Raw genomic sequence first — 25,961 nt, forward strand, 5'->3', positions numbered from 1 at the left:
TACACACACGCAAACGCACGCCCAGCTACCTTTATGTATTAATATATTAGGACTTTGCATTGACTTCCATTCATGGTGGACCGCCGAACCAGGACCTCAGAAAGGAGGTTGTGTCCCAACAGGATCTGGTCCCCATGAGGTCGACTGGTCCCCACAAGGTCAGTGTTTTTATAAGACAAGTCCTGAAGGCGTGACAAACACACAGTGACGTCACTGTCTTAGTGGAACAGATGATAATCAAAACAACCATCCACATTATGCAAAACTTTTTATTTCTGTTTTGTATTAAACTCCATTAGGTTTAGCTGAGTGTAGCAAAGAAACTACAAATGTCCCATCCAGACACACAACCCAACCAATCACAAGTCAGTGTCAGCTGTCAATCATGACGTCTCATCATCAGATAACTGGGGACACCCCAACTTATCAGAAACATGAACACATCCGATGAGTTTGGTCCATGTCCCATCTGCTAACATGGAGGAGGCAGGGTTCATGATCTATGATGCAGCCAGCCACCAGGGGGCGATCAGGACACTTTGACTTCACTTTGAGGGAGCTGTCAATCTTTATTCACAGTCCATGTGGTTCTTACATTTGTCTGGGATGTTAATATTTCCTGGCAAGAATAAAAATGAGTCTGATTCCATGAGGATTCAGTCCCAAGCCGAGCGGTCCACCCAGTCCCACACGTGGACGGATCCGTCCGAGGCCGCGGACAGCAGCGTCCGCGGCCGCTCAGGATGCCAGACGTGGGAGGTGACCAGGTCCGACTGTCGGTTTGACACCACGTGACCTCGGTGCTCAAACAGCGGCTGGACTTCCTGCAGCTCCGTGCTCCACGCACACGTGTTGTAGATCTGAACCGTTCCACCGAAACCTGCCAGAGGGAAGTTGGAACATTTAGAAACTTCATCTCGTTAAAAGATTCTTCACGGAAAATTGATTTTCATACATTTGGAACCTTAAATTACAATTAATTAAAAAAATGCATTGAATAGATGTGAAAAATAATACATATGAAATAACATGTGGAGCTTTATGATTTCTGGACTGGTGTTATTGTCGTTTCCCCCAGTTTCCAGTGTTAATCTAAGCTAAGCTAACAGGCTGCCAGCTGAGGCTCTGTTGTGTCGATCTTTTAACTCAAACAAATCATGGAACCAATTTTATAAACTATCTATGACTCCATGTTCATCTTGGTTGTCCTGTCAGAAACTCTTCCAGAGAAGAGAAGCGACCACAGAGATGTTTCACCTTGAATGTGCTGACAAGACTTTTATATTGACATATGTTTTCAAGACTTCATTCCTTTGATTTCTTTGTCAACTTCTCTGTGACACTGACACAAACAAACTCAGGTGTCAGAGTCGGTGCCTCAGCCACGAGCCTCTCGACATCAACTGACCTGAGACTGCGACACAGTCGTCCAGCGCTGGAGCCCACGACAGCCTGACGTCCTCCAGGCTGCTGCTGCGTGTCTGCACGTCCAGCCGAGCTCGACTCACGGCTCCTCCCGGGTTCCTCAGGTCGGAAACCACCGCCTCCCCAGAGGAGGACAGCCTGATGACCCTGCAGCTGGACGGGTCTGGACCTCCACAGGCGTCCGTCCACCACAGAGCTGATTTGACAGACGAAGCAGGTGGAGGTGAAATCTGAGGAGCAGAAGATGTCCGAGTGTCGGCGACGTAAACGTTCCCCTTAGAGCAGCCGGCGAGGAAAACACTGTCATTAACAAACTGTAAAGAACTCAGAGGATCCGCCGCGTCCGTCTCTGTTGGGACAAAATGACAGAAAAAAGAGACATGTAGTGTCCGGTGAAAGAACCACGGGAGGAGACTGAGACACAAGCGCTCCATCAAAAACATTTTGATGGATCAAAAACATTTTGATGGAGCGAAGAGGTTTCTTTAGCTCAGCTGCTCCGATTTAAACTAACGCTAATCAAACTGCACCAGGCAGATCTCACAGTGTTACCTAGTTGGTAAAGAATCTGTGCTGAGGTCAGCTCAGTCAGCTGGATGTCGCTGCTCAGGGCTCCATGGAGAATTTGTGGCTGTGAACAGAGTCGAGCTGCGATCCTGCTGCGTCCCTCTGAAACGCTGCTCCTCCTCTTGACGCTCCCAGTTCTCCGGATCACGTCTGACATCGGACGACAGGACACAGAAGACGACCATGTTTTAAAACAGCCTCGAAACCTTAAAGCAATTCCACTGTCTCTCAGAAGAGTTCATTCCTCCACAACAGTCTCCTTATGAAACCACATTTAAATTCACTTGATCCAGAAAAATAGGGTCTAGTAAAACACTTGTAATTGATTCTCCATGTTGTTCCACTCTGTTAGCTGAGGCTGGTTGTTTTCTTCTGGAAGGAGGTCATGTGATTGGAGCCTGACAAATGAGCGAAGACTGTCATGACTGAAAACTGACAATCAGCAAGAAGTTGTCAGTGTCTATGTGATTGTGTCCAAACATCTCAGTTTCTGTCAGTCCAGACTTAAACCCTGCGACAGAGTTTTCAAACTAAAACAGAACCAGCAGCGTTTCCAACTTTCTCCACTCAGGAGCTCGGAGACTCTGGAGTAATGTGGACGCCAGATGGACCTGAGTTAACATACAAGTGGGGACGAAGCCCGTGAGCAGGAAACTGAACCATGTCAGAGCACAGAGATGAGCTTCAGGTAAACTACACTCACCGCTGCCGTCCCCCCCGAGCTCCCACACCTCCAGGTCGGCACTCAGCCCGTCACTGGTCACAACGCACCTTGAAGAACAAAGACAGGGAATATAATTATTGTCATAGGCAGATGTAATCAAAACCTCCTCCTCTGGAGCTATAAGGGTTCATAAGACCCGAAGATGAATCAAGATCTGCTTCAGTCACAGCTTCAACCACTGACTCATACATTCACAACCCCATCCAGCTGATCCACCAGATTAATGTGTGCGTCACAAACTCACCTTGTACCCGGGACGTGTCTGAGGCAGCGAATGGGTCCCTCTGCGAAACCACCATGGATCACTTTAAAGTCCCGCTCTGCACAGAGACCCTGAACACATCCACACAGCAGAGGCTCTGAGTGACGCCTGAATGGAGTTTCTACAAAATCCACCACAGAGTCTGGAGGTCTGTGTCGGTCATTACCTTGTTTTCATCGGCTAAGAGTCTCAGAGGCAGACGAAGCTCCAAGATTTCACTTTTAGAGGCGATGCATCCTGCAACACAGACGGCTGCAAAACACAACAGACAACCAAGAAGGTTACTGACACACAATTCAAACTGAAACGATCAATTAACTCAGTGGATTAAATTATAGAGCTTATTCAAACACAGCAAATAATAACAAATGTACTTTGTTGAGAAGTGAACTATTGAGATGTGATTGAGGATTAGAACCAAACTTGTGTTTCGTCATGGTCGATTTTATATATAGACACACACACACACTTTGGGGCCCTGTGACGTTTTGTGTGACAGTTAATGAAAGACGTCCACTCACTCTTCCCTGACGTCCACTCGAGGACCTGTGTGGGACGTTCCAGCTGATACACATGAAGGTCTTTGTACCTGGAGACAAACCGGAGGGGGGGTCAGTGAGTGACAGCAGCAGGACGACAAGGTGCTGCAGGAGCATTACACTATAACACAAAGACTTCACTACACAATGATACAGTGTGAAATCATAATCATTCCAGAAATATGTTTATAGACACGAGGCAGAGCTGGTAACTCATTGGAAAAGAATAAGAATATGTATGTTCACATTCCTTATTATTATTCCTTACTCCATTTATATGTAGTAATATTTATACCCTTAGGACTGTCAATAATAAAACTACAGTCTGTTAAGAAGACAGTGTCAGTCCCTCACATGATCCCAGTTTGGAATGATCCCTGGAGACAGGCCTGGTCCTAAACCCTGAAGTGTTGTGAGACAAGGTGAATTCAGTCACAGGTTCAAACCCGGTGAGAAGATGAAACCTGGTCTTTTATGAACCATTCAGATGAAACGTTTTGAACAGACATGCTGCTCTTCTTCCTCCTTCTCTTCCTCTTCTTCTTCTTGACTTCTCTTCTTGCTTTCAGAATGTTTGATTTTTAAACTGACAGTGACGGTTAGTTCATTAGGATGAATCTTTAAATACTAATCTGTAAACAACCTCAATCCCACACGTTCGTTCTGACCCGTGTTTAGGACTGGACGGGTGTGACGTCATGGGGACGGAAGTGGTACCACACCGATGTTCCGGTGTGGTTCAATCAGAACCTGGTTGTGTTTCCCTGACGAAGCCGAAGTTCCCGCTGTGCTAACCATGCTGCTAACTAGCTAGCAGCGTCAGTGTGTGAATGGAGCTCGTAGCTAAGCGGTTAGCTTAGCATGAACTTCACAGAGCAAACAAAGAGAAGCGTCGCTCTCACGTTGTCAGGGACTCGATGAACCAGTCGTCCAGCGTCTCCTCCTGCACCTCCTTCTGCACCTCCTTCTGCACCTCCTCCTGCTCGTCCTCCATCTCGTCTCCTCCGCTCAGCTTTCTCTTTTCCCACGCTGCCTCTGATTGGCTGAGCCCGGTCTCCTTGTCCCGACCAATCGTCGCTCCTCATGCCGAACCCTAACCCAATCAGAAGCAGGGAAGGGGCTGGTTTTTCAAATCAACTTTATTGACAGCAGAGAGCTATAACAACACAAAACAATACAATAGAAAATACATCTCATAAGAACGTGAGCAGAAGTGATCATTTTATACAAATGGACTCAGGGTTGGGAAAGTGAAGCTACCTGGAACCTGTCTTCTGTTTCATGACCAGCAGGGGGCGACTCCACTGGTAGTTTCTATAGAAGTCTATAGAAAGTGACTCTACTTCTCACTTTATAACGTCAGTAAACATTTTCAACACAGCTGATGTTCATTAACTAAATTATATTAATTTAAAGTCAAACAGACCACAAAGCACTGGATGTGTTGGGGGTGGATACCACAGTGATGATTGACAGCTACTTCTGTCCAATGGGTGCAGGTGGAAGGTGTAAGAGGGGGGCAGCCGGGTTAGTTGGTTAAACCTCTGTTGCATTTAATCAACTAACTGAGGCAATGATGAGAGAAAACTTAAGTCAGCCTCGTGTTTATTATTCTACAAGTCTAATTTAAATGATTTGAATATCTAATGACACAACACTGGAGCTGTGCAGTTCACTGGCCTGCTCCTTTCAGTTTTCTTCTGGAACAGACTCCGGCAGAAGGAGCCAACAGCCGACACTTCAGTCTTCCCTCCCCTGCTGTTGTTTTCACGTTCTTCCTCCTCCTCTTCCTCCTCCTCCTCCTCAGTGAACCTGCTGTCCGAGACTGAGTCACACTTCTGTCAGCCTGTGTTCTTCTCTCAGTCCATCACTCTTCTGTTCAGAGGCGCCTGATCCAGCGCTGAGTCAGTACTGAACAATGCAAACGCACACTGTACAAAATCAACTGACACTTTACAGATTCATTGGGACAGACTGTTCTTCTTTCGGGTTTCGTTCCAGTTTCTAACAGTTGATCGTCAGTCCTGGTGTTTTCCACAGACCCATCTGAGCTGAGGGTGAAGCCCGAGGTCTGTCGGCTCTGAGGAGGAGGACGAGGAGAACCAGCTGCACTGGCAGGCGTAAGCCCGGAAACCTCTCCTCTTCTTCAGTTTGGCTCGGAGCTTCTGACGGTCCGGCACGTTGTTCCTGTGAGGAAGACAAAGACAGGATGACCGGGGGAAAACTTGAATCATCCTATACCATATGACCTCACCTCTCAGATCTCAGCTTCAGTAAGGGATACATTTAGCCACGAGCACCGAGGGGAATATCATATCTGCTCGTTTATGACTAATAACTAATAATAAGAAGATCTGTTGTTTTGTTTCTCGGACAAACAGTTCAGAAATGTCCTTGAACAGTGACATTAAATCACAGCCCATAGACCTACAGACTCATCCAGTTACCTCTGCCTTTAATAGAATAAACTTAATGCTTGTTGAAGACAAATTAACACATATGCCGTGTCACTTGTTTTTTAGGGCCCGAGCGCCTCCAGTGGGAAACATAGGGACAAGTGTCACCGGCAGTTAGTCTTCAGCCGCGTGTTCTGAAGTGGAACCAGACGCTTGCAGACTCACCTGAGGAACAGGTAATCACAGGACAAGTCCCACTCACAGTCATCAAACATCAGCACCCTGAAGTCACAGGATATACACCTCAGCCGGTCACAGGCCCTGCGGACACACACTCTGGTCAGTTATCACTATTTATTGTTGTTTACTTTAAAAGTTGTTCCATTTTAGAAGTAATTAATACTAATTTAGCCATACAAAGGTAAAAACACAGTTCTACCACAGATTAAACACATACAAGTATCTTAAGGATAACTTGGTGGCTCTAAGATCAGTTGTGTGTAATTGGAAAAAGTATGTATCTTTACAAAAAGTATTATTTCGCACCTCTTGGATGTGGCTGTTCCGACGCCATTTGTAACAGAGCTTCCGCCCATGAACACAGGACAGCACCTGGACGCAGGACAGACGGTGCAGAAGGTCTTTACACAGAAGACAAATTTAAGACGCTCAAAAGAGACAACGGAACGAAAACTGGTTTTTCATCGCAGAACCTTGGAGGATCTGTAAAATGTTCAAAACCTTCAGCCTGTTTTCACATAAACAAGTTTAAGGGTTTCTGAGACGTTCAACAAGTTAAATTTCAGACTTTTTAAGCCCCAGTTGAAAATATTTGGTAGAACAGTGCAACTTTGATTCAGCAGAACACTTGTGATTGACCTACTTTCTCCCTCCAGACGGAGGCTTCGCTTCCACTCGTGGTTCTTTAGGGAGTTTTTCTCTCTGAAATAAATAAAAACTTTACACTTGTAATGCAATCAACAAAACTGCATTCATGGATCAACAATACTTGTGTTGCCAGTCAAATACATGATAAACACAAGGTCACTTCATGACATTTTTCGTTATTTTATTTTATTGTTAATGTTAATTTATTTAGACAGTTTTAAAAATTCAAATAAATGCATTTACTTGACTATTTAATTGGATGTATTTGTTGACCTCAGGTCTCTCTCAAAAGGGGATTTCGCTCATAATTATTATTTCAATACTTAATATTAAATAATGGAAAATAAGAAGGAATTTAGTTCTTACAAGCAAACAATATATTTAACTTGAATGTTTATCCCAACAAGTACTTCAGTAAAACTCCATGAGCCGCCTGTTCTTGTCAGTCCCTCACAGAAGGAGCATGTCAATCGTTTACCTGTGATTGGTGGAAATCTCCGTGGTCATCCTCCACTAACTCTTCCAGAAGAGCATCGATATCCTCAGTGATGCTGCTTCTCTGCACGACAGGTTTTATGGCACTAAACGAAGAGACAACAAACAAATAGCTTCAGGGTCTTTGTCTTGAGTCAAATGTATTTGTCAAGTCAAATAATCACTGCTGTGGTTTTTCTTCTTCATTCATCTACGACCTCCACGTGTTTTTAAACTCAACATGTTGACGACTCCAAGTTTCTTCTGCAGAGGAGCCTTTACTTTCACCAGATATATAAAGTCTTTAGCTTCTCATGTACAGTCTATGATAGTGTTCATCCTGTGGTTATAGACAGTCTGTGGTTGTAGACAGTCTGTGGTTGTTTACAGTCTGTGCTTATAAACAGTCTGTGGTTGTGTTCATCCTGTGGTTATATACAGTCTGTGGTTGTTTACAGTCTATGGTTGTATACAGTCTGTGGTTGTATACAGTCTGTGGTTGTTTACAGTCTATGGTTGTATACAGTCTGTGGTTGTATACAGTCTGTGGTAATACACAGTCTGTGGTTGTATACAGTCCACTGTAATACACAGTCTGTGGTTATACACAGTCTGTGGCAATAGACAGTCTATGGTTATATACAGTCTATGGTAATACAGTCTGTGGTTATACACAGTATGTGGCTATAGACAGTCTGTGGTTATATACAGTCTGTGGTTGTATACAGTCTGTGCTTATAGACAGTCTATAGTTGTATACAGTCTGTGCTTATACACAGTCTATGGTTGTTTACAGTCTGTGGTTATATACAGTCTGTGGTTATAGCCAGTCAATGTAGCATGTTAGCTTGTAGCTAGCTCGGGTCACCTGAGCCTCCTCGCTCCTCCGGCCTCGCTCCCGCCCCCCCCTCGAGTTGACGACGCGACAGAAACGTTGCGACAAAACTTTTTTTCTACTTCGTCCAAAAGTTCGTCAAGATCTTCGTCATCGTCCATGTTTTCTTTCTGCTCCGCAGCCACTTACCCCATCCACACACGCTAGCACACAAGCTAGCACACAGGCTAGCACACAGGCTAGCACACTAGCTAGCACACACACGGCGCGTTGGTCGTTGCTAAGTAACGAGAATGAAGCGGAAGTGGATTGAGGCTGCCTTCAAAATAAATCTCACTTCCGCTTTCATTATATGTTGACGGATGATGACAGGCAACGATACTCAATGTACAATGATGATTCTACTATTATAAATGATATAAGTGATACTATTTGTATTTCTCTTCTTTGTTTTGTTTATTTGCGGGTGGCAATATATCTGTATACATACAGTCTATGGTGGACGGCGTAATACTGCCATCTATTGTTGGTGCAGCGCTCCTGCAGTACGAGTGGACGGAGCAGCTCCTGTTCAATATCTTTATTTAGTAAATTAGTTTACATATAGTGTATATAATACATATATATATTTATGTATGTGTGTCTGCTATTATTAGATTGTACTTTTGTATCGTTGACTGTGTCTGATTTCAAATGACGCTACATTCATTTATTTCTTGCCTTAGATGTTTAGTTTACTTGTTTTTATTCGTGAAGAACGTTGGATCAGATGTTTATATAAAGATATAAAAAAAGCAAGAAATAAAAAGCATAAATAAAGTTTTTAAATGGGAAATAAGCAAAGAAAACGTTCGTTGTCGGCAGGATTCGAACCTGCGCGGGAAGATCCCAATGGATTTCTAGTCCATCGCCTTAACCACTCGGCCACGACAACTGGATGGCATTATTACGTAACATGAAAACATTTTATACACATGCACCGATAAACCGCACTCAATTTTTTTATTTTTATTTAATATTTACAGTCTGTGATTCAGATCCACAGTGAACAGTACGGTGGCCGAGAGAGCTGAGACAACACATGTAAACACAGACACACGCTGCAAGTAGCGAAAACAACACCGGAAATGTTTCCGGGGGACACAATAAAACGACGGACCTGCTGTAGTTCCATGGTCGGTGGTGATGGAACTTCACCAAACATCGAACCACAGCAGGTCCATCACCTTTTTGTGTCCCCTGGAAACATTTAATATCGAACCAAATAACAGGAGACCATGAGAAGAGGAACACAGAGAACAGGAAGTGTCTGATATGGGTCGTTCCTCCTGAATCAACTCATGACCTGAGATGAAGGAGCAGACAGCAGGGACGTGGCTCCATCACAAACAGAGTCAAATCACAAATAGTGCGTGAAAAACATTTTCTCTCCTCGGTTCCTCGCTGCAGCTGAAGGGGCTTCTGATTTCTCCTGTCACTCATTACACAGATGACCTGTATCTTGTAGATTCACATTTTTATCCACTACTCAGCATCCACAGTTTATCATAAAAGTATATCACAATATTCACAAACAAGTAGCAGCAACTGTGGACGTGTGATGAAGAGGATGAAGAGGGAGGTAGTGAGTTGGTCCTTCAGACACAGACGTGCTTCATCGAGGAGGAGGACGGCTTCGGACCCAGAGTGTAGATCAGCATCAGGTCTTTCTTCTCCAGCGGTTTGAGCGTCGCGTCCAACAACGTTTCTTTCTTCACAGTTTTAATGTTTCTGTCTCTGAGGACGTTCTTCAGACACATCTGTGGGGAGGACGAGGGGACATGGAAATGAGTCTCTGTCTCGTTTAGGGTGAAATCATGGAACAGCACAGAAATGTGTCACTTGCTTTGTTGACTTGTTTGTATTCTAATTATCCAACCTATCTAAAACCACATGCATTATCTGTGTGTGTGTGTGTGTGTGTGTGTGTGTGTGTGTGTTTTACTTACGAAGCTTATGAGGAATGCTACAAGTGCGACCATCAGCACTGCTACGGCCAAAATAATGGACTCATCTGTTGTCAGTTTTTCTGTGGGACCACTGGGACAACCTGGTCATGAAGAAGGTAAAGTTACACAACGTGGAACCTGCATCACACACTGAGCTGCTCCAGCTACAATAACACAACTAACAACCCAGCAGGTTAGAGCTCCTGTTGCTGGTGGTTCTGTTCGGTTTAAAGTCGTTTTACACCCTCAGCCAATGAGCTGAGTGCTCATTGGCTGAGGATGTAATACTATTCATATTAGACAATTAAATGTGGATTTAAACTGTTATGAATTAGTATTGATGGTTTCAAACTAAGTAATTGCTGTCCGTTTTTAAATGTAGTTATTGTTTTCTAGTTGTGACTAGAGCCTGTATATAAGGTTCTGACTCAATGATAAAGTTCTAAACAGGTTCTGTGTTATTCTGTGTTTAACCTGAGGGACATGAAACCCTGACCCTTCATCCAGGTAAACTACGATACAGGAGTTCTGTTAGTAGCAACATCTTTATTTCTATCAAGTTGATGCTCAAGATGCGTCAGTGGTACCTGTCAGAGTGAGGAGGACCCGCCCATCCTGGTTCTGCTCTCCCAGAGGTGCTGCCAGGTGACACGTGTACACGCCGCCATCGCCGCAGGTCACGTTGGGCAGGAGGAGGCTGCGGGACTCGGCCTGCAGCTCCACCTCCCGGTCCAGACCTGAGTAGTACTTCGTCGGGCCAGTGGGGAGGTCCCGGGACAGAAGGCCGCTGAGTCGAGAAGATGGAGACTCTCTGACCTGCTGAGTCACCAGGAGGTAATGATCAGACTCCAGAGACACATACCATCTGTCTGTCTCTCTCTCTCTCTCTCTCTCTCTCTCTCTCTCTTTAATTAATCTTTTTTCAAAAACATCATAACAATTTAGGAAGATAGATAGATAGATAGATAGAGAGAGAGAGAGTGATAGAAGATATAAATAATGGTAATTATGGTTATAATAATAATATTCTGGTCAGATAGCTCAAGCTGAGCAGTACAATACTGCCACCTGGTGGACAAACATGGGAACTGAAGGAGCAATCAATCTCTACGAATGATAAATTACTATAATTGTAATTTTCTTGGCATGAAAATAATAATAAGTAATAATCTCTCTCTCTCTCTCTCTCTCTACCTTTTCAAACCTCATTAATTTATTATATATTTATTACATATGCTGATCTTTTAGAAAGGAAGGAAACAGAAAGAAAAAGTATTTGTACTCACTCGGTACCATCTCACAGCTCGGTACTCGACACCCTCGACTGGTTCAGCCAAGCAGCGAACTACACAATCTGTACCGGAAACACAAACCACATCCGGCAGAACGTCCACCACGGCCGCCCCCCCACAGAGCTGCACACCTGAGGAATATGGTTATGGACAAATTAAGTTTCTCATAAGTGCGTTCAAATTACTTGAGCTCAGTGAAAATAAAAATGTAACGAATTGTGTTTATTGTCACATATTTTATTACACATTCCATATTAAATATGTGAGACGTAATAAAAGGTCAAATAAATATATTATAAGTAAAAACAGTTAAAATAAAAATGAAGTGATTAATATTTTACTTTTTACATATTTAAGTTTGATTAAACTGGTATTAATCAATAATCAAAATATGTCATAATGGTGTAGTGAATACATGAATGTGTGTATGTGTTGTCACGTTGAAACATCGTAGAAACAATAAAGTAGGTAAAGTACTTACAGGCTGACACCAGCAGGGGGAAGCAGAGGAGGCTCAGGTGACCTGGATTCATGATGAAGATGATGAAGATGAGGCTGCTGCTGATGACGATATCATGAAAATGCTAATGAAGCTGAATATGGAGTTGATGAAGAGGAATGTGTTCACACTGAGTGGAGATGCTTCTCATAAGGTTTTGAATTTAAAGCAGCGAAGTTCTCCTTTCAAACATCCTCACAAGGGGGCGTGGTCGTTAACCAGGCTGTGATTGGACCATGGTAATAATAACAGACATATTTCCATGAGAGGAGGAGGTTCGGTTCCACAGAAAGTGAAACCACAGGGAATTCCCCCGGAGTTTCCGTGAAAGAAGAACCATCTACTCAAAAAGAGAAACTGGTATTTGAAGTTGGGAAACTCCCGTCAGTGAATCGTTGATGACACATTTACACGAGCGCCTCGATCAAAACACATTAAATAAGGAACCAGTTCTCCCCATGAAAAAAACCCCAAACAAAGAGTTTCTGTTTGTGAAATTCCAAATAAAGTAACTTGTTTTCTTTCTGGATTTTGGTGTAAATTAAAAGTAATTTTATTTGCATAAAACTGGAGGCGTTCAGTCACCGGCTGGTATTTCTATTAAAATTGAAATTGAATCAATCTGTGACTGTTCAGATGAAGCATTTAGAGCTCAAACAATGTGGATTTGGAAATAAATATATCTGCTTGGGCTCGTCTCACTCAGGACGGACGTTAAAACCAGGTCTGATCTGTGGAGTCAGTGTTTCCTTGAACTCTTGCTCTTGGGGCTTTGGAGAGATTTGTATTTCCAGAGTGAAAAGAGCTTTGAGAGTTCATGAAGATGAGAAAAGTGATTTATAAATACAGATTTACAGATTTCTTTCTCAGGACGAGGTTGAAGCAGCGAGCAGCAGCTGTGTCGTGTTGGTGGAACTGGACGATTCGACGCTGCAGAGACAGACGAAGACATTTCACTCAGTGGAGGACGATTAGTCAGGACACTGTGGTTGGTGCAGGTTAGACGTTCTACTGTTCCGCGGGTCAGAGGTCAAATCTGGTCTAAAGGCTCATTTTCAGAATCAGCAGCAGAACCAGGTCGAACAATGTGACGAGTGAAAAACTGAAGAGTCCGATTGAAAAACCAACAAACATCAGGAAGTTTATCTGAAACATTTCAGAGCACAGTACATGTATTTGAGATACTTTACAAAATATTTACATTGCATTTTCTTTCTTTTTAATTTCTTTTTGTTTTTTTAAGGTACCGGAGAAAACAAAAACTAAACCGATGGAAAGATGAGGAATCATTTACTCTTTGTTTTTATCAAATTACAAACATTCAACTAAATACTTCCCAGTAAATCTGTGTCAGAGTTGATATTTTACAGAAGCATAAACCATCTAAAGCTTTGTGCAGCTGAAGTCTCCTCTGGTCTGATTCCTGTTCAGCACTTCTCAGCGGAGTGCCTCATGGTAACGAACTCGGCCCACTGACATTTTCATCAGCCACATGTTATGAGAGAATTAGCTTCAGCTTTTGAATATTTTGTCATAAACACATTAAAATATATTTTCTTTCATGTCTTTCAGTTTTCATTTCAGGTGGAATATCAGTGAGATGAACCCTGACGTTGCCACATGACGCTCGGACCATCTTTCAACCCACAGGGGTCTGGACTACATCTTCAAACTGACAGGTCCTTTCACCAGACCCTGCTCTTTGCGCATCACTGGCGCATGGATGCTGCAGTCCCGCGCCTCACAGAACCCTGGCACGCCGGCGTTTCCGACCGTGCCGGTTTGGCCCACCGAGCCAGGGAAGCCACGAGGCCCCCGGGGCCCCTCCATGCCCTTTTTGGGCTCGGCTGGGTGACCTGGGAAACCTTTGGGGAGAGAGAAGTCAAAGGTTTTACTTAAATACAACCGACAGCAAACTGCACAAACGAGAGATATCAGGCCTCTGTGTGTAAATCAAGATCCATGAATTATTCCTTGAGACACTAATGACAATATCAAATAGTAAAGGGTTTCCAATACTAGGTACTAGGTCTTTACCACGTTAAGTTAGATCTTATTTATGGTAACGTTCATTTAATACTTCAAAATTAGTCTTATTTTTTGTTTTGGCATCATGTATAGTTTATAATGTGTCTGTGTGTCGTAGTTCTTTCTCAGTGATAAATATATTAACAATGTAATAAATGTACATGAAGTGATAACTGATCGTCTCCAGTCGGAAGACTTTGGTTCTGATTTGAAGTCTTTGTACAAAGTTACAGGACGATGTGTTTTTTATCGACTAAATAAAAAGTCTTTCTCCAGTGATAAATTTAACATTGTCATTGTCCCGGTCGTCAGTTCAGGTGATGAAGGTGATGAAGACCCTCGTACCTGTGAGGCCTTGTGGTCCACCAGGTCCGGCCAGGCCCTTACCAGGCTCCCCTGTGAAGCCCTTAGATCCTTTTTGACCTGTAGGAGAAAAACAAGAAAATTCTTCTGAGTACATCCTGTCGTCGTCACCCGCGTGGGCGGAGTCAACCTATACTTGACTCTGATTGGTTTGTAGACGGCTTCTGAATCATCACAGTCTCCAGTGCTTCCGTACCTCTGGCACCTAGCTCTCCATCCTGTCCCTCCAGTCCTCTGTCGCCCTGAACACCTCTGGCTCCTTTCACTCCAGCTTTTCCTGCTTTGCCCTGAACGAGACAGAAATGGTTGCTGCTCTTTAATTCAAATTTTTTTATATTTATCAACAGGAATAAACTAAAAAAGAATCCAAAATTGCAAACATTCTTCTGACAGATAATTTAACTAGCAACCCTCCACCGACAGAACTGTGGGGCAGGAGTGGGACCTACAGGTTTGCCTGGTGCTCCTGATAGTCCTTGGACTCCCGGGGGCCCAATGAGTGTCCGGTTGTTGATGGGGCAGCCCTGGGAGCACTTTGCCCGAATGGAAGCAGCGTACTGGGAGATCTGGGCCGTCACCACACCGCGGCAGAGCTGAAGGACCTGCTCATCAGTCAGACTGGGACCCTGCAGGACACAAGAGATCTTCATCTCACACAAGGTAGTTCATCCTCATCTCAGTCTGAACACAAATCCAATGCTTTGCTTTGTGGCTGATAAAAGTGGAAACATCAGCAGCAAGCGTCACATTCTCTATCAGCAGTAAATAGATATCTATGTAGATCTCAGCAGGTTTAAGGTTTTTAAAGTTTTGAAGGTTTCAGGGGGTGAGAGGGATTTGCAGGTTTTGCAGGCGTCGCCTCGTGCAGATGAGGAACTGCATGAAGGACAGAACGCAGACTCACAGAAGGACCTCGGACTCCTTTAGTTCCAACTCGGCCTCTAACACCCAGGTCGCCGATGGAGCCTCGGTCTCCTCTGGTCCCTGGGAGGCCGGGTGGCCCCACGGGCCCGGGGACGCCGTCCCGACCAACCGGACCTTTCGGTCCTCGCTGTCGGATGAGATGGACGAGAGGGAAGAAGAAGAAACACTTCTGAATTAGAGTCTGGACATATTGAGAAGGAACACGCTCACACTGTCCAGAGATTTCTCATCTTTTGAGAAACTAAAATCTTAAATTGATGTAATGAAATTCTTTCTGTCTTTGTTTTAGAAAACACAGTCAGAGAAGACGTTTCTGTGTCAGAGGACATTTGGTGAAACCGGGAATCAGGAGTCTTTTCAACTACGACATGAGTTGCGTCTCTTTGTGTTTGTGTTTGTGTTGTATGACGTCAAAATAAACACATAGTCACCTGTCCTTTGTCTCCACGGTCGCCCACGCTTCCCTGAAACAGGAGAGGAGGAGGAGGAACTGATCAGTGAGTGAATGCCAGCAGGTGTTGAAAGAGGAAGTAAAAGTACTTCATGTCACTGTAAACAAGTAAAATTACCTTAAGACCTTTTCCCCCTTTAATTCCCTTCTTTCCTGATGAACCCTGCAGAAGAAAAAACACTGTTGTGTTGAAGACATTCACAAAAACAACAGCAGCAGAAGATCGATTCCTCCAGTGGCTCTCTGGTTTGTTTACGCTTGTAGAAGTGACCAGACAAAAAGAAGAGGTGGAAGGGAAACTCCCGGCTGTGTCATGTGTAACATTTAAAGATGGCTGCTAATGATGACTACAATGATAAAACATATTTTACTACAGAACAAGACAAGAACCAACGTGTCTCTGAACACATCACACTGCTCTCTTCTTATCTGCTGTGGGATCTTCAAACCATTTCCCCAGTTTTGTTAAAGGAACTCACCTTGACCCCATCAGGTCCCGTCTCCCCTTTGGAACCCTGCAGGGAAACAAGCAGCCGTCACTCTGACATCTGGACATTTAGTTTCCCACCAGTGGAAATGTGATAAAACCAGTAAGACATCGAGCAAAGTGGATAACAGAGAGTTGAGGAACTAACTAACAAACAAGAGAAAGCCTGAGTCAGACTCGAACTGAGGCTGTGCTACGTGTAAGTATGATGTAAGTATGTAGTATGTAGTTTGTAGTATGTAGTTTGTAGTATGTAGTATGTAGTATAAGAGAATCCATTGAAAGTTTCACTTCTTTGTTGTGTGAGAACTTTCAGGTTACATGTGTGATACATTTCAGATTAGAAAGAAGAACCCTGTGATGTCTGTCATGAGCCCGATGAGTGATTGATGAGTGACAGACTGAGTGACAGACTGAGTCACAGACTGAGTCACAGACTGAGTCACAGACTGAGTGACAGACTGAGTGACAGACTGAATACTCACTGGCTGGGCCTGCAGACCCTTTGGTCCTGGTTTCCCTGGCACTCCAGCGTCCCCTCGCTCTCCTCCAGCTCCCTGTCGGTCAAACAGAAAACGAATTTGATTGGACATATGTGTGTGTGTGTGTGTGTGTGTGTGTGTGTGTGTGTGTGTGTAAATAAAACAAGAAATATATAAATGTTTTAGTTTTTTAGAACCCAGAGTGACTCACCACGGCGCCCGCTCTGCCCCGGGGACCTCTCACACCACGATCCCCTGGACTCCCCTGAAAGAACAGACACCACGACACTGAGCAGATATAAAACCGTCTTCACGGCCGGGACGTGTCCAACGTCCACGAGCCAAAGGTTTATTGTGTCAAACTAAAAGGGATCTGTCCAAATCTGTCCAGCTGTTACCTTGGCACCAAACGGCCCAGGCTCTCCCATCAGCCCCCGGACTCCTGTGACTCCCTGAGGAAACAAGCAGCGGGATGAGAGTTTATAGATTTATGATAAATCCAGACGACAGCACGGATTCATGACCAACTCACATCCTCTCCGGGGTCACCGTCACTGCCCGGCAGGCCGTCATAACCTTTACCGCCCTGAGGGGAGAAAACACAACCAGGTGAGCAGAGATCTGGAGAAGGAAGGAGCTGACGTCTGTTCTGAGGACTGAGGTTCGATCAGACCGACAGTGTAACGTGAACAAGGTGTGAACGACAAGTTGTGTGTTTCTACTGCGTCTGTTGGACCAGCAGCTGAAACCAACACGTCACCTTGACTCAGGAACTGGAAAGATACTTAAACAATATGTACATAATAATAAAAGTGGGAAACGTCCACAGCCTCACATGAAAGTGATCTGTAGAAGAAATGTACCAACATCTTACTGTTGAATAAGGAAACTAAAGCAGACTGTACTTTTATTTACTCATGTAGAGAAACCCAGTGATCATCCAGTTTCCTTCACTTTCAGTTTTACACTTAAGTAAAACCAAAACTAAAAACAAGGAATCAATATGAAAGTATATTAATGTTCTTCGGCCGTGCACACAGTTACAGAACTTACAGTAAACATCAGGTAAGGTGAACCTGCACCTTGCTGAATCAGGAACTGTCCACGGATGTTGGACATACAACTTTCCCCCTTGTGCAAATTCTGGCCCCTGATTTAGAACAATCACAGCTATTCTTCGCTCTCTGTGATATTTATACAGATGTTCATCAAGTTTCTTGTTAAAGGGAAAGTTTCAACCCATTGGTGGTTATAGAGAAAATCCCTGGAATCTACTGATTCAGCAGAGCTTCAGTATTTTCTCTCTGGAATGACTGAGAGTTTGTCATCAGTGTGCTCGTACCTTTGGTCCAGCGGGTCCGAAGCCCCCCAGCTGTCCAGGGTGACCCTGCAGGGGACAGACAGAAGACACTCAGAGTAAAGAGGACGTCAGGAGCAGTGAACTCAGGAGCGGACAGATCTCTCACTTTGTCCCGAAGGATTTTGTGCTTTTTGACAATTTCATCGATGTTGATGTTGAAAAGAATTCTGGTTTATTAAGAATACTGATATTTAGAGTGAGTTCCATTTGATCTATTTTAATTAGTTTTTCTTATGTTAAAATTGCGATACAGGTTTATTGTTTTTCTTTCTTTTACCTCTTTAATGTTTTCATGTCTTTCTTTCTCAGTTAAATGAGAACTGGGCTGTCGAGTTTGTTTAATTCTTCAAAGCTTTTCAAAGACTCCTTTTATCAGATTCATACATATATTCATGTGAAGCTTTTACTGTATTTCTCATAATTATCCACTTTTTAAATGTCCAAATATAGACGACTAAACAAAAAAGAGTAAAAGCTAAATTAGTCCAAATAAAAGATGTAGGGGTTCAGATGATTTCAGTGAGAAGAGATGATGATGATGATGATGATGATGATGATGATGATGATGAGTAATAATCTTTCTTACATTGTAGCCTCTGTCTCCGATGTCACCTGGAAACCCGGGTGCTCCGATTTGACCCTGTGGCAGAAAGAAAGATAGAATCAGCTGCGTCTCTTTTATACTAAATAAAGAAGAGAAACAGGACGATGACGTTCAGAAGACATAAAACACAGAATCCTCTTTTCCAGGACTTTTGTAATATTTGACGTCCTGACCTTCTGTCCTTCTCGACCGTGTGGACCCTCTTTGCCTCCATCACCACGAGAGCCCTGAACAGAAAACACACATCAGAGAGGACGGAGAGAGTCGAAGGACAAGATAATACAAAGTCAATCTATCAACAGACATGTACTGATTTACAGTAAATCAGTTCAAACATCATGAACCTTATGATCAGTGTGTACGGTGTGGGACTGTGGGATAGATAGTAATCACTGTCTCTCTCTTTTGTGTGTTTGTTAATCTTCCTTACCTTGATACCTTTACCTCCCCTTGGTCCTTGAGGCCCAGCATCACCACGGGGGGCCTGACAAAACACAAACGAATAATAAATACAGTTGACTTGAGAGTTTACAGCATAAACATATACATAATTACTATGTCTATATAACATGTATAAACACACACTGTGCTCTGACACCTGTTGGACCTGATATAAAAAGAAGTGTAGCAGTGTAGTGTTTTGCTCACCATCACGTTCAGTGTAATAAAGATAATAATAATTAATAAATGAGTACAGTGGAGTAACAGTGGATGAACCAAGAAGAACTGAAGTTCCCAACATTTCACCACATTTCCTCATGTCACCATCAGATTAACAAACCAATGGTGTCGAAATATATCAGGATTTATCTTCCCCTGCATTTTCATTTCTGTTTTACATTTAAAATAAACTGGGGCCACTTTCAAGATTCTGTTTTAAAATGATGAATAAAGAAAATATTCTCTGGTCTGTTTTCTGCCTCTGGTTTCTAGAGCCTCCTCTTAAAGACACCTGCCCCTTGATCCCTGAACCGGGTCTCAGGTCTGAACAGAATCCTGTGTGGACCCGACAGTTTGATTTGAGCTGGGTTCCCCCCACGAGCAGGAGAAAGGGTGTTTCCACCATAGAGAGGTTGAGATGTTGAGATGTTTCCTTACAGTCTCTCCAGCGGCTCCGACGCCTCCTCGCGGCCCCTCCATGCCCACGTCGCCCTGATGAGAGGAAGAGGAGACGGATTTCAACAAACTGATGTCAACCCTCTCACTGCTGTCGGGTCAGATTTAAGTTTAAAGAAGAAACTAACTGACGACACAGTTCTTCACAAGGCTGAACGATGACATGAACAAATACATCAGTCAGAATTCAAATTCAAACAAAGAATACAGCTTTGAAATAAAGGTTAGGATAAATGAGCAAGTGTGAGATAGAAGAGTCTGTGTGTGTCTGTGTGTGTCAGTGTGTGTCTGTGTGCGTCAGTGTGCGTCAGTGTGTGTCTGTGTGTGTCTGTGTGTGTCTGTGTGTGTCTGTGCGTCAGTGTGTGTTTACCTTCAGACCCAGCTCTCCGTGCTCGCCGGGGTCTCCTGGAAGTCCAGGTTCTCCCTGTAGATAAAATAAACACACAGAATATTTATCTCTTGATTTTAAAGAACCAGTAAAAACATGTTTGAAGGTTGATGGTCCTGCAGCATTCATCAGGTTTAATCTGAACGTTAATGGGATTTAGAACCAGTTTGGGAAACGTCCTGGACTGGGTTGGAACTCACCATGGCTCCAGAGAAACCAGAGGATCCATCGTCTCCTTCAGGCCCAACATCGCCCTGCAAGACAGCAGGTCAGAGGTCAAAGGTCAAAGCTACAGCTGACATAAAGAGGTCTGCACTGGTCGATATCTTGATTATCATTTTTAGAGCTTTTTGTTTTTTTTCAATTAAATTAATTTAATTTAAGTTCGATTTAGTTAATTTACTTTGTGTGTTTCACTAAATTCAGGCCTGATAATAATTCAATAATCTGAATGTTTTAGATTTTATATTTAAATCTAGCATCGTATTCTGCAACAGCTGCAGTAAAATACAAAACTGTATTTGCAAAATGAATTAATTTCAAATGTCTCGAACTGATCTGCACAAAGATTACACAAGATTCTTGTTTCAACTTTTACTTTTGTTTCTTTGTGTTGTTTTAAATTTCTATTTCATTTAAAGTCTCTGCAGTTTTGGTTTCAGTTTAACTTTGTTTGTTTTATTAATGCGAACGTGTGTACTTTCAGTTTCAGTTCATGATAACAACAACAACACTGTGCCTGCACGGTGTCACGGGGGAAACACCCGTCAGTCCACCGTGTCACGTGTCACTGTGTGTGTGTGTGTGTGTGTGTGTGTGGTGGATCATATTTGCTCACCAGGGGTCCGGTGTCTCCGCCTCTTCCTCGAACACCTTTGGTTCCTTTATATCCCTGAAAGAAACGACAGGTCACAACCTCCCTGAGCCTCAGACGCTGGAGCAGCTCACTTCCTCCAGGTTCCTCCTTCATTCAGAATCAGTGCCGGTGGAGACTCACCTCTCGGCCCTGAGCTCCTGGCTCCCCGGCTTTACCCTGCAAGCCTCTGGATCCCTGACAAGAGGAGAAGAGTCACCGTCCCGTGTCTGTGAGACAGAGTCCTACACCAGACTCATGTGAGGTCGAGGTGACCTTTGACCTTTGGCCACTGAAATCTAATCAACTGATCTGAGAGAATTTGAAGGGATTTTCTCGTCTTTAAGACGACATGTTCCCGAGGTGGACAAGGGAAGTAGATCACTCATCATTTATTTCAAGAGCTTTAAGTCTGGAACCAGGTCGACATGCTGTGAGAGGAGTTGTGTGTGAATTGTGTCTTTTGTGTTTAAAGTGTTTCATTCAGTGTTAAGTGAAACAATCACAATCACATTGCCATATCGCAAATAAATAATAAATCCTGTTTATCTTATGACTTGAGGCTTTTATTGTGAAACATTGCTTATAGTGAATCTACCGTGGATGGTTAAAACATTATGGCTTATAATCTAAATCTCTATTCAGAAAATGAATTTGAAGATTGAGACTTAAACAGCGCCTCCATCTGGTCAGGTACAGTATTATTTTCAGAAGCCAGAGGACCAAGGTTCATCTTCTCTCTCGGAACAAGCCGATGTGATGCGATGTCGTGCTTCAGTACCTTTGGTCCCGCGAAGCCAGCGAATCCCGGTTGTCCCGGTTCACAGTCACACTCCGTGGGCCCCTCCTCCCCGAGAGCCGCATCGGCCCCGGACTCCTCAGAGGAGTCGGTGTCCGGCCCTGCAGGGAACTCGTACGGGACCTGAAGCACAACAACCACAGCAGCTGTTACACACAGGACAACATGGAGGCTCCTGGAATCCCCCAGAGGGCGATAGAGTTCAAAATGAAAGGTTGTTGTTATTCTTATTATTCTGCTGCCACCCCTCACCCACCTGCATGGTCTCTGTGTCCTCCTTGGCGTAGTGGGACTCGGTGGTGGTGGCGTAAGGGAAAGTGTCCCCGGTGATCATGGTGACCCGGGTGGGGACGGGGCCGTACTGGTCGTAGTCCTCGTCGTAGTGGGTCGGCTCGGGGGGGAACTCTGACGGCACAGAGGACAACGTGTCTGCTGGTTGACAGTAACAGGTGAGAAGGAACAGTGGAGGACACGTGTCTCACCTGGTTGAGGGGCGGCCATGTTGTCATAGTGGTTGACCAAAGAACCTTCATCGGTGCGATCCTCACCTGAACACCAAAACAAATCAACCTCATTGGTCGTGAGGTCCTGGGTTCAAATCCCGGACGAGCCTTTAATTTGAGGACAACACTTCTCTAACACGTTAAAACATTCAAACACTGAAGGAGCAGGTTTGAATCCTGAGGACAGATCCGTGACAGGATGAGGACAATCCTGATTGAGACACTTTCACAAACACACATCATTGTGTCTTCGGGTCAAAGCCGGATTCACACTCTCTTCACAATTTGATTCTTAATCTGAAATTGAACATTTGTTTGTTTGGCTGCTAAGAGAGAAATCTTAGGATGAATTTGATTCATAGCTTCACAGGTTCTGGACCAAATCTTTTCAGGTTTCAAACCAAATCAACACAACTTTTCCTTTAAAATTTAATACAACTGTTGTTTTTTCTACAGATGAAACAAAGTTTGATTTATATACGATATAGATTTGCCCCTTTTCCTCTTTCAGCTGTTAAGTAAAGCAGGAATAAATTAATATTTTACAAATATAATGAAGGTTTTGTTTCATCTGATGTGTTTCTGACCTGAGTTGAGTCCAGAGAACTCGTCCTGGCAGCGAGAGACGACGACACACAGCACGAACACAACAAGTCCCGAGAGGATGGACGCCTGAAAAGACAGCAGCAGTTAATGACCCATCCACCACTTCATCACTTCACTACGTTTACAACTAGAATATGACTCATAGCAGCTCACACCCCCACTCAGGCCCAACGGTTTATGAAACCACATTGAAATTCACTAGATCCAGATTTTTATTTGGATCTGCACCAAATCACACACGCTCATAAATATCAGTCCACTAAATATGTCTCTTTTCATCAGGATCCATGAATTATTCTCTCAGCAATCATTGAAAATGTTGAAATTAATTATAAACTTTATTCATCACACGTTACAACAAGCAGAGAAACACATCAACAACACAACAGCAGGAAGCATTTAGAGAGTTATTGTGCAACAATTCTTCTAAAGCTGCTTCCAGACCTGCACTGAACTACAGATGATCAATTATCTGGAGGAGCTGGATCCAAATGTCTCAGTGAGGCCACATGACTCTATAGGTCGTGTCCGGCCTCCTGCTGCTCCACAGGCTCCGCCCCTCACCTCAACGTTCCTCACATGAACTACGGAACATGTCCGGACACTTCTTTTTGAATGTGGACGGTGTTAAGAGGGAAAACCTGTTGCTCGGTCAGTTTGACATGAACCTGACCTGAGGACTGAAGCCTGAGAGGTGAGACTCCTCTCTGAGGCTTCAGTCCTCAGAGAGGAGTCTCAGCTCTCTACTGGTGCTGAGGGTCTGAGAGGCTCAGGGGAGATTCTGCTGGTGTTTGTCTGAGAGTTGAACACTGAGAGTTTCTTTGTCAGGATGAAAACCGCTGAGCTCTTCTCAGACTCATCTCACATTCCTGAGGCTTCACTCTGAGCCTCAACACCAACCACCAAAAAAACACCCGGGACTTTTACTAAATATCAATGAACTGTTTGATCCGTCAACAGAGAGAAAAGAGAATCTGACTTTTTGTGATCACATTCTTAATAAACACTTCCCATCAGTTCAAAATATGAAAAAGATATGAGTACACTCAACTAATTCAGTAACAAAACATTTTAAGTTCTCAACTCAAAATATGTTGACGTCTGTTTTCAAACCATTGGAACATGTTTACCAGTTTATAACAGTTAACAATGTTCATATTGTTAACTTAGACACAGGAGTATGTTGGTAAATTAAAGTCGGAGCAGCTGAAGAACTCTGAGTGAACGTCCGGCTCTTTAGGTTGAGTGAATTCAAAAAGACTTTCTCAGCCCCGTCAGTAGAATCTGCTGCAGGAACGAGGTTCATCTTCAACTCTGTGTCTCCTGGAGCTTTTTATCTTCCTGCAGTATTTCTGGAGTCTGCTGGATGCACAGATCTTTATGATTCCCTGTAGATCAACACCATGGACACTTGAGCAGGAACAGAGACGCTGCCTCAGAGGTGACAGACGCAGCCCTGTGGGAACTGACCAGCAGGACCAGTGGGAACTGACCAGCAGGACCAGTGGGAACTGACCAGCAGGTCCTGTGGGGCAGAGCGGTGAGACGCTCGTCTGCTGCTGCTTCACTTTGAAAACCAGTCCCGTGTGAAGCAACACGAAACAAGAAGAAGCTGCAGTCACTTAATACAATCTGCTTTTCTCATCACCCCATGATGAAGAAGTTCCTCAGAACCATCGTCTCAAACAGAAGCTCCTCGGTTATTCAATGTAAACATGAAGTAAGTTAGTCTTAAGTTTCTCTGTTGCTCCTCTCAGGGATAAACCCAGATCTGCTCACAAGTTAAAGTTCAACCATTCTGTCAAATACAGTGAAAATACATTGAATCGTTTCACAGGCAGCTGTTGATGGAATATGTGGATTAAGTGGATGTTTTAAATCAAACAGATAATGTTCAGATTATTTCTATCATCATTTGCTGCTGATTGTTCCTCTTGATGTTAGTTTCCCTCTTAACACAGCGAAGCCTGAACAGTTTCTATGATTTCTAGTGCCCCTGAGCAAGGCACCTTACTCCCCTAACATCTGCTCCCCGAGCGCCTGTACGCGGCTGCTCACTGCTCTGTGTGTACTGCACAAGATGGGTCAAAAGCAGAGATTAAATTTCCCTACCTGCATGAGTGTGCCTTTGCATGACTGTGCATGTGTTTGGGATGAATAAATGCATCTTAATCTTAATCTTAGAAAGTGCAACACTAATGTTAACGGACCAATCCACGATGTGATTTGAGCGATTCGTCCAAAAACAATCTGTCCACAGCTGCCATGAACTTCCATTACACCCAGACCTGCAGGGCCCAGGGCCAAACCCAGTCATCCCCACTTACCGTGTGACTGGAGGCTGCCATGGTTCTGCAGAGCGGTTCCTCTCAGACCAGACGATGGCCCAAGAATCGTGAAGGAGCTTTCCCTGAGCAGTTCTCCCTCACAGCATCACCAGTCCGACGGCTGCCCCTGTGCTGGCTTCCTCTCTCCAGGATCCCTCAGGTTCCTGGCGCTGACGGATCCTCTCCTGCTTCTCAACAGGGTGAGAAATACCTGAGCCACAATCCAGCAGCAGCAGAGAGCCGCTCCCAGAGAGTCTCCTCTTCACAGACACTTTAATCTCCTCCTTTGAGTCGGTGTTCACAGGAGAAAGTAGAATCATATCACAGCATTTAAATATCTGAGATGTTTCCAAATGAAAATATACAGAAGTGCCAGATTTTTATATGATCAAATACTAGTAGCTCCAGATGCTTTATCTCAAAGTTAAGAAATTCTTCTTAAAATCTGCATCAAAAACTAGATGATCAGCTCAGAGCCGAAGATCTTCACTGGGTTTTACATCAGGTCACGTTTCCACTTGTTTGTTCATCAGCAGAAAGAAATGAAGCTGCAGATTTGATTTCCACAAGAGCTCAGACCATTCTGACAAGGATCTGGAAAAAGAGTTATTTATCTCTTTAACATTGTGAGGTGAATAACTTTAGAAGCATCAATGTTCTTTGATATCTTCACAAAATTTCTCATAGAACAATTCATGAATTATGATGAAAACAATCACATTTAAGGGACTGATACGAGTGTGTTTGAATCGGGGCAGTTTGATTCCACTTGAGGGGAAGT

At 43.8% G+C, this 25,961-nt stretch overlaps 4 protein-coding genes and 1 non-coding gene across 7 annotated transcripts; all 5 read right to left on the bottom strand.

Annotated features, from left to right (window-relative positions):
* Window positions 1–251: 251 nt before the first annotated feature.
* Window positions 252–4,602, bottom strand: wdr73 (WD repeat domain 73). The gene is given in 9 exon segments (XM_053432790.1): window positions 252–880; window positions 1,409–1,774; window positions 1,978–2,142; window positions 2,696–2,763; window positions 2,961–3,049; window positions 3,145–3,230; window positions 3,500–3,567; window positions 4,420–4,578; window positions 4,580–4,602. Coding segments are annotated over 9 exon segments (1,248 nt in total). The 3' UTR covers window positions 252–656.
* A 503-nt stretch (window positions 4,603–5,105) lies between these two features.
* Window positions 5,106–8,372, bottom strand: cfap418 (cilia and flagella associated protein 418). Of its 2 annotated transcripts, none has more exons than XM_053432773.1 (6): window positions 8,300–8,372; window positions 7,280–7,382; window positions 6,797–6,855; window positions 6,460–6,525; window positions 6,139–6,234; window positions 5,106–5,704 (listed from the first exon to the last, which is right to left on the bottom strand). In XM_053432773.1, exons 1-6 carry the CDS (start codon window positions 8,302–8,304, stop codon window positions 5,536–5,538), a joined length of 498 nt encoding a protein of 165 aa, XP_053288748.1. In that variant the 5' UTR covers window positions 8,305–8,372; the 3' UTR covers window positions 5,106–5,535. The 2 variants fall into 2 exon arrangements, with proteins under 2 accessions (XP_053288748.1, XP_053288747.1); XM_053432772.1 differs by having other exon boundaries at window positions 8,144–8,366.
* A 590-nt stretch (window positions 8,373–8,962) lies between these two features.
* Window positions 8,963–9,044, bottom strand: trnas-aga (transfer RNA serine (anticodon AGA)). Its single transcript has one exon. It is a non-coding gene; the product is annotated as a tRNA-Ser (tRNA).
* A 51-nt stretch (window positions 9,045–9,095) lies between these two features.
* Window positions 9,096–12,039, bottom strand: cd83 (CD83 molecule). 2 transcript variants are annotated; one of them, XM_053432471.1, is made up of 5 exons: window positions 11,872–12,039; window positions 11,385–11,521; window positions 10,686–10,914; window positions 10,099–10,199; window positions 9,096–9,909 (listed from the first exon to the last, which is right to left on the bottom strand). In XM_053432471.1, the coding sequence occupies exons 1-5, from the start codon at window positions 11,921–11,923 to the stop codon at window positions 9,748–9,750; spliced, it is 681 nt and encodes a 226-aa protein (XP_053288446.1). In that variant the 5' UTR covers window positions 11,924–12,039; the 3' UTR covers window positions 9,096–9,747. The 2 variants fall into 2 exon arrangements, with proteins under 2 accessions (XP_053288446.1, XP_053288445.1); XM_053432470.1 differs by having other exon boundaries at window positions 10,686–10,917.
* Window positions 12,040–13,017: 978 nt separating this feature from the next.
* Window positions 13,018–25,201, bottom strand: zgc:113232 (uncharacterized protein LOC541546 homolog). The gene is made up of 26 exons (XM_053432194.1): window positions 25,181–25,201; window positions 22,835–22,919; window positions 22,227–22,292; window positions 22,001–22,149; window positions 21,727–21,867; window positions 21,090–21,143; window positions 20,931–20,984; window positions 20,293–20,346; window positions 20,075–20,128; window positions 19,687–19,740; window positions 19,019–19,072; window positions 18,762–18,815; window positions 18,571–18,624; window positions 17,967–18,011; window positions 17,157–17,210; window positions 17,023–17,076; window positions 16,836–16,889; window positions 16,628–16,699; window positions 16,135–16,170; window positions 15,774–15,818; window positions 15,636–15,668; window positions 15,185–15,331; window positions 14,730–14,906; window positions 14,477–14,567; window positions 14,263–14,340; window positions 13,018–13,754 (listed from the first exon to the last, which is right to left on the bottom strand). The coding sequence occupies exons 1-26, from the start codon at window positions 25,199–25,201 to the stop codon at window positions 13,549–13,551; spliced, it is 1,986 nt and encodes a 661-aa protein (XP_053288169.1). The 3' UTR covers window positions 13,018–13,548.
* Between the last annotated feature and the right edge of the window lie 760 nt (window positions 25,202–25,961).

This window comes from Pleuronectes platessa, chromosome 10, assembly GCF_947347685.1.
Source record: "Pleuronectes platessa chromosome 10, fPlePla1.1, whole genome shotgun sequence".
NCBI classification, from domain to species: Eukaryota; Metazoa; Chordata; class Actinopteri; order Pleuronectiformes; family Pleuronectidae; genus Pleuronectes; species Pleuronectes platessa.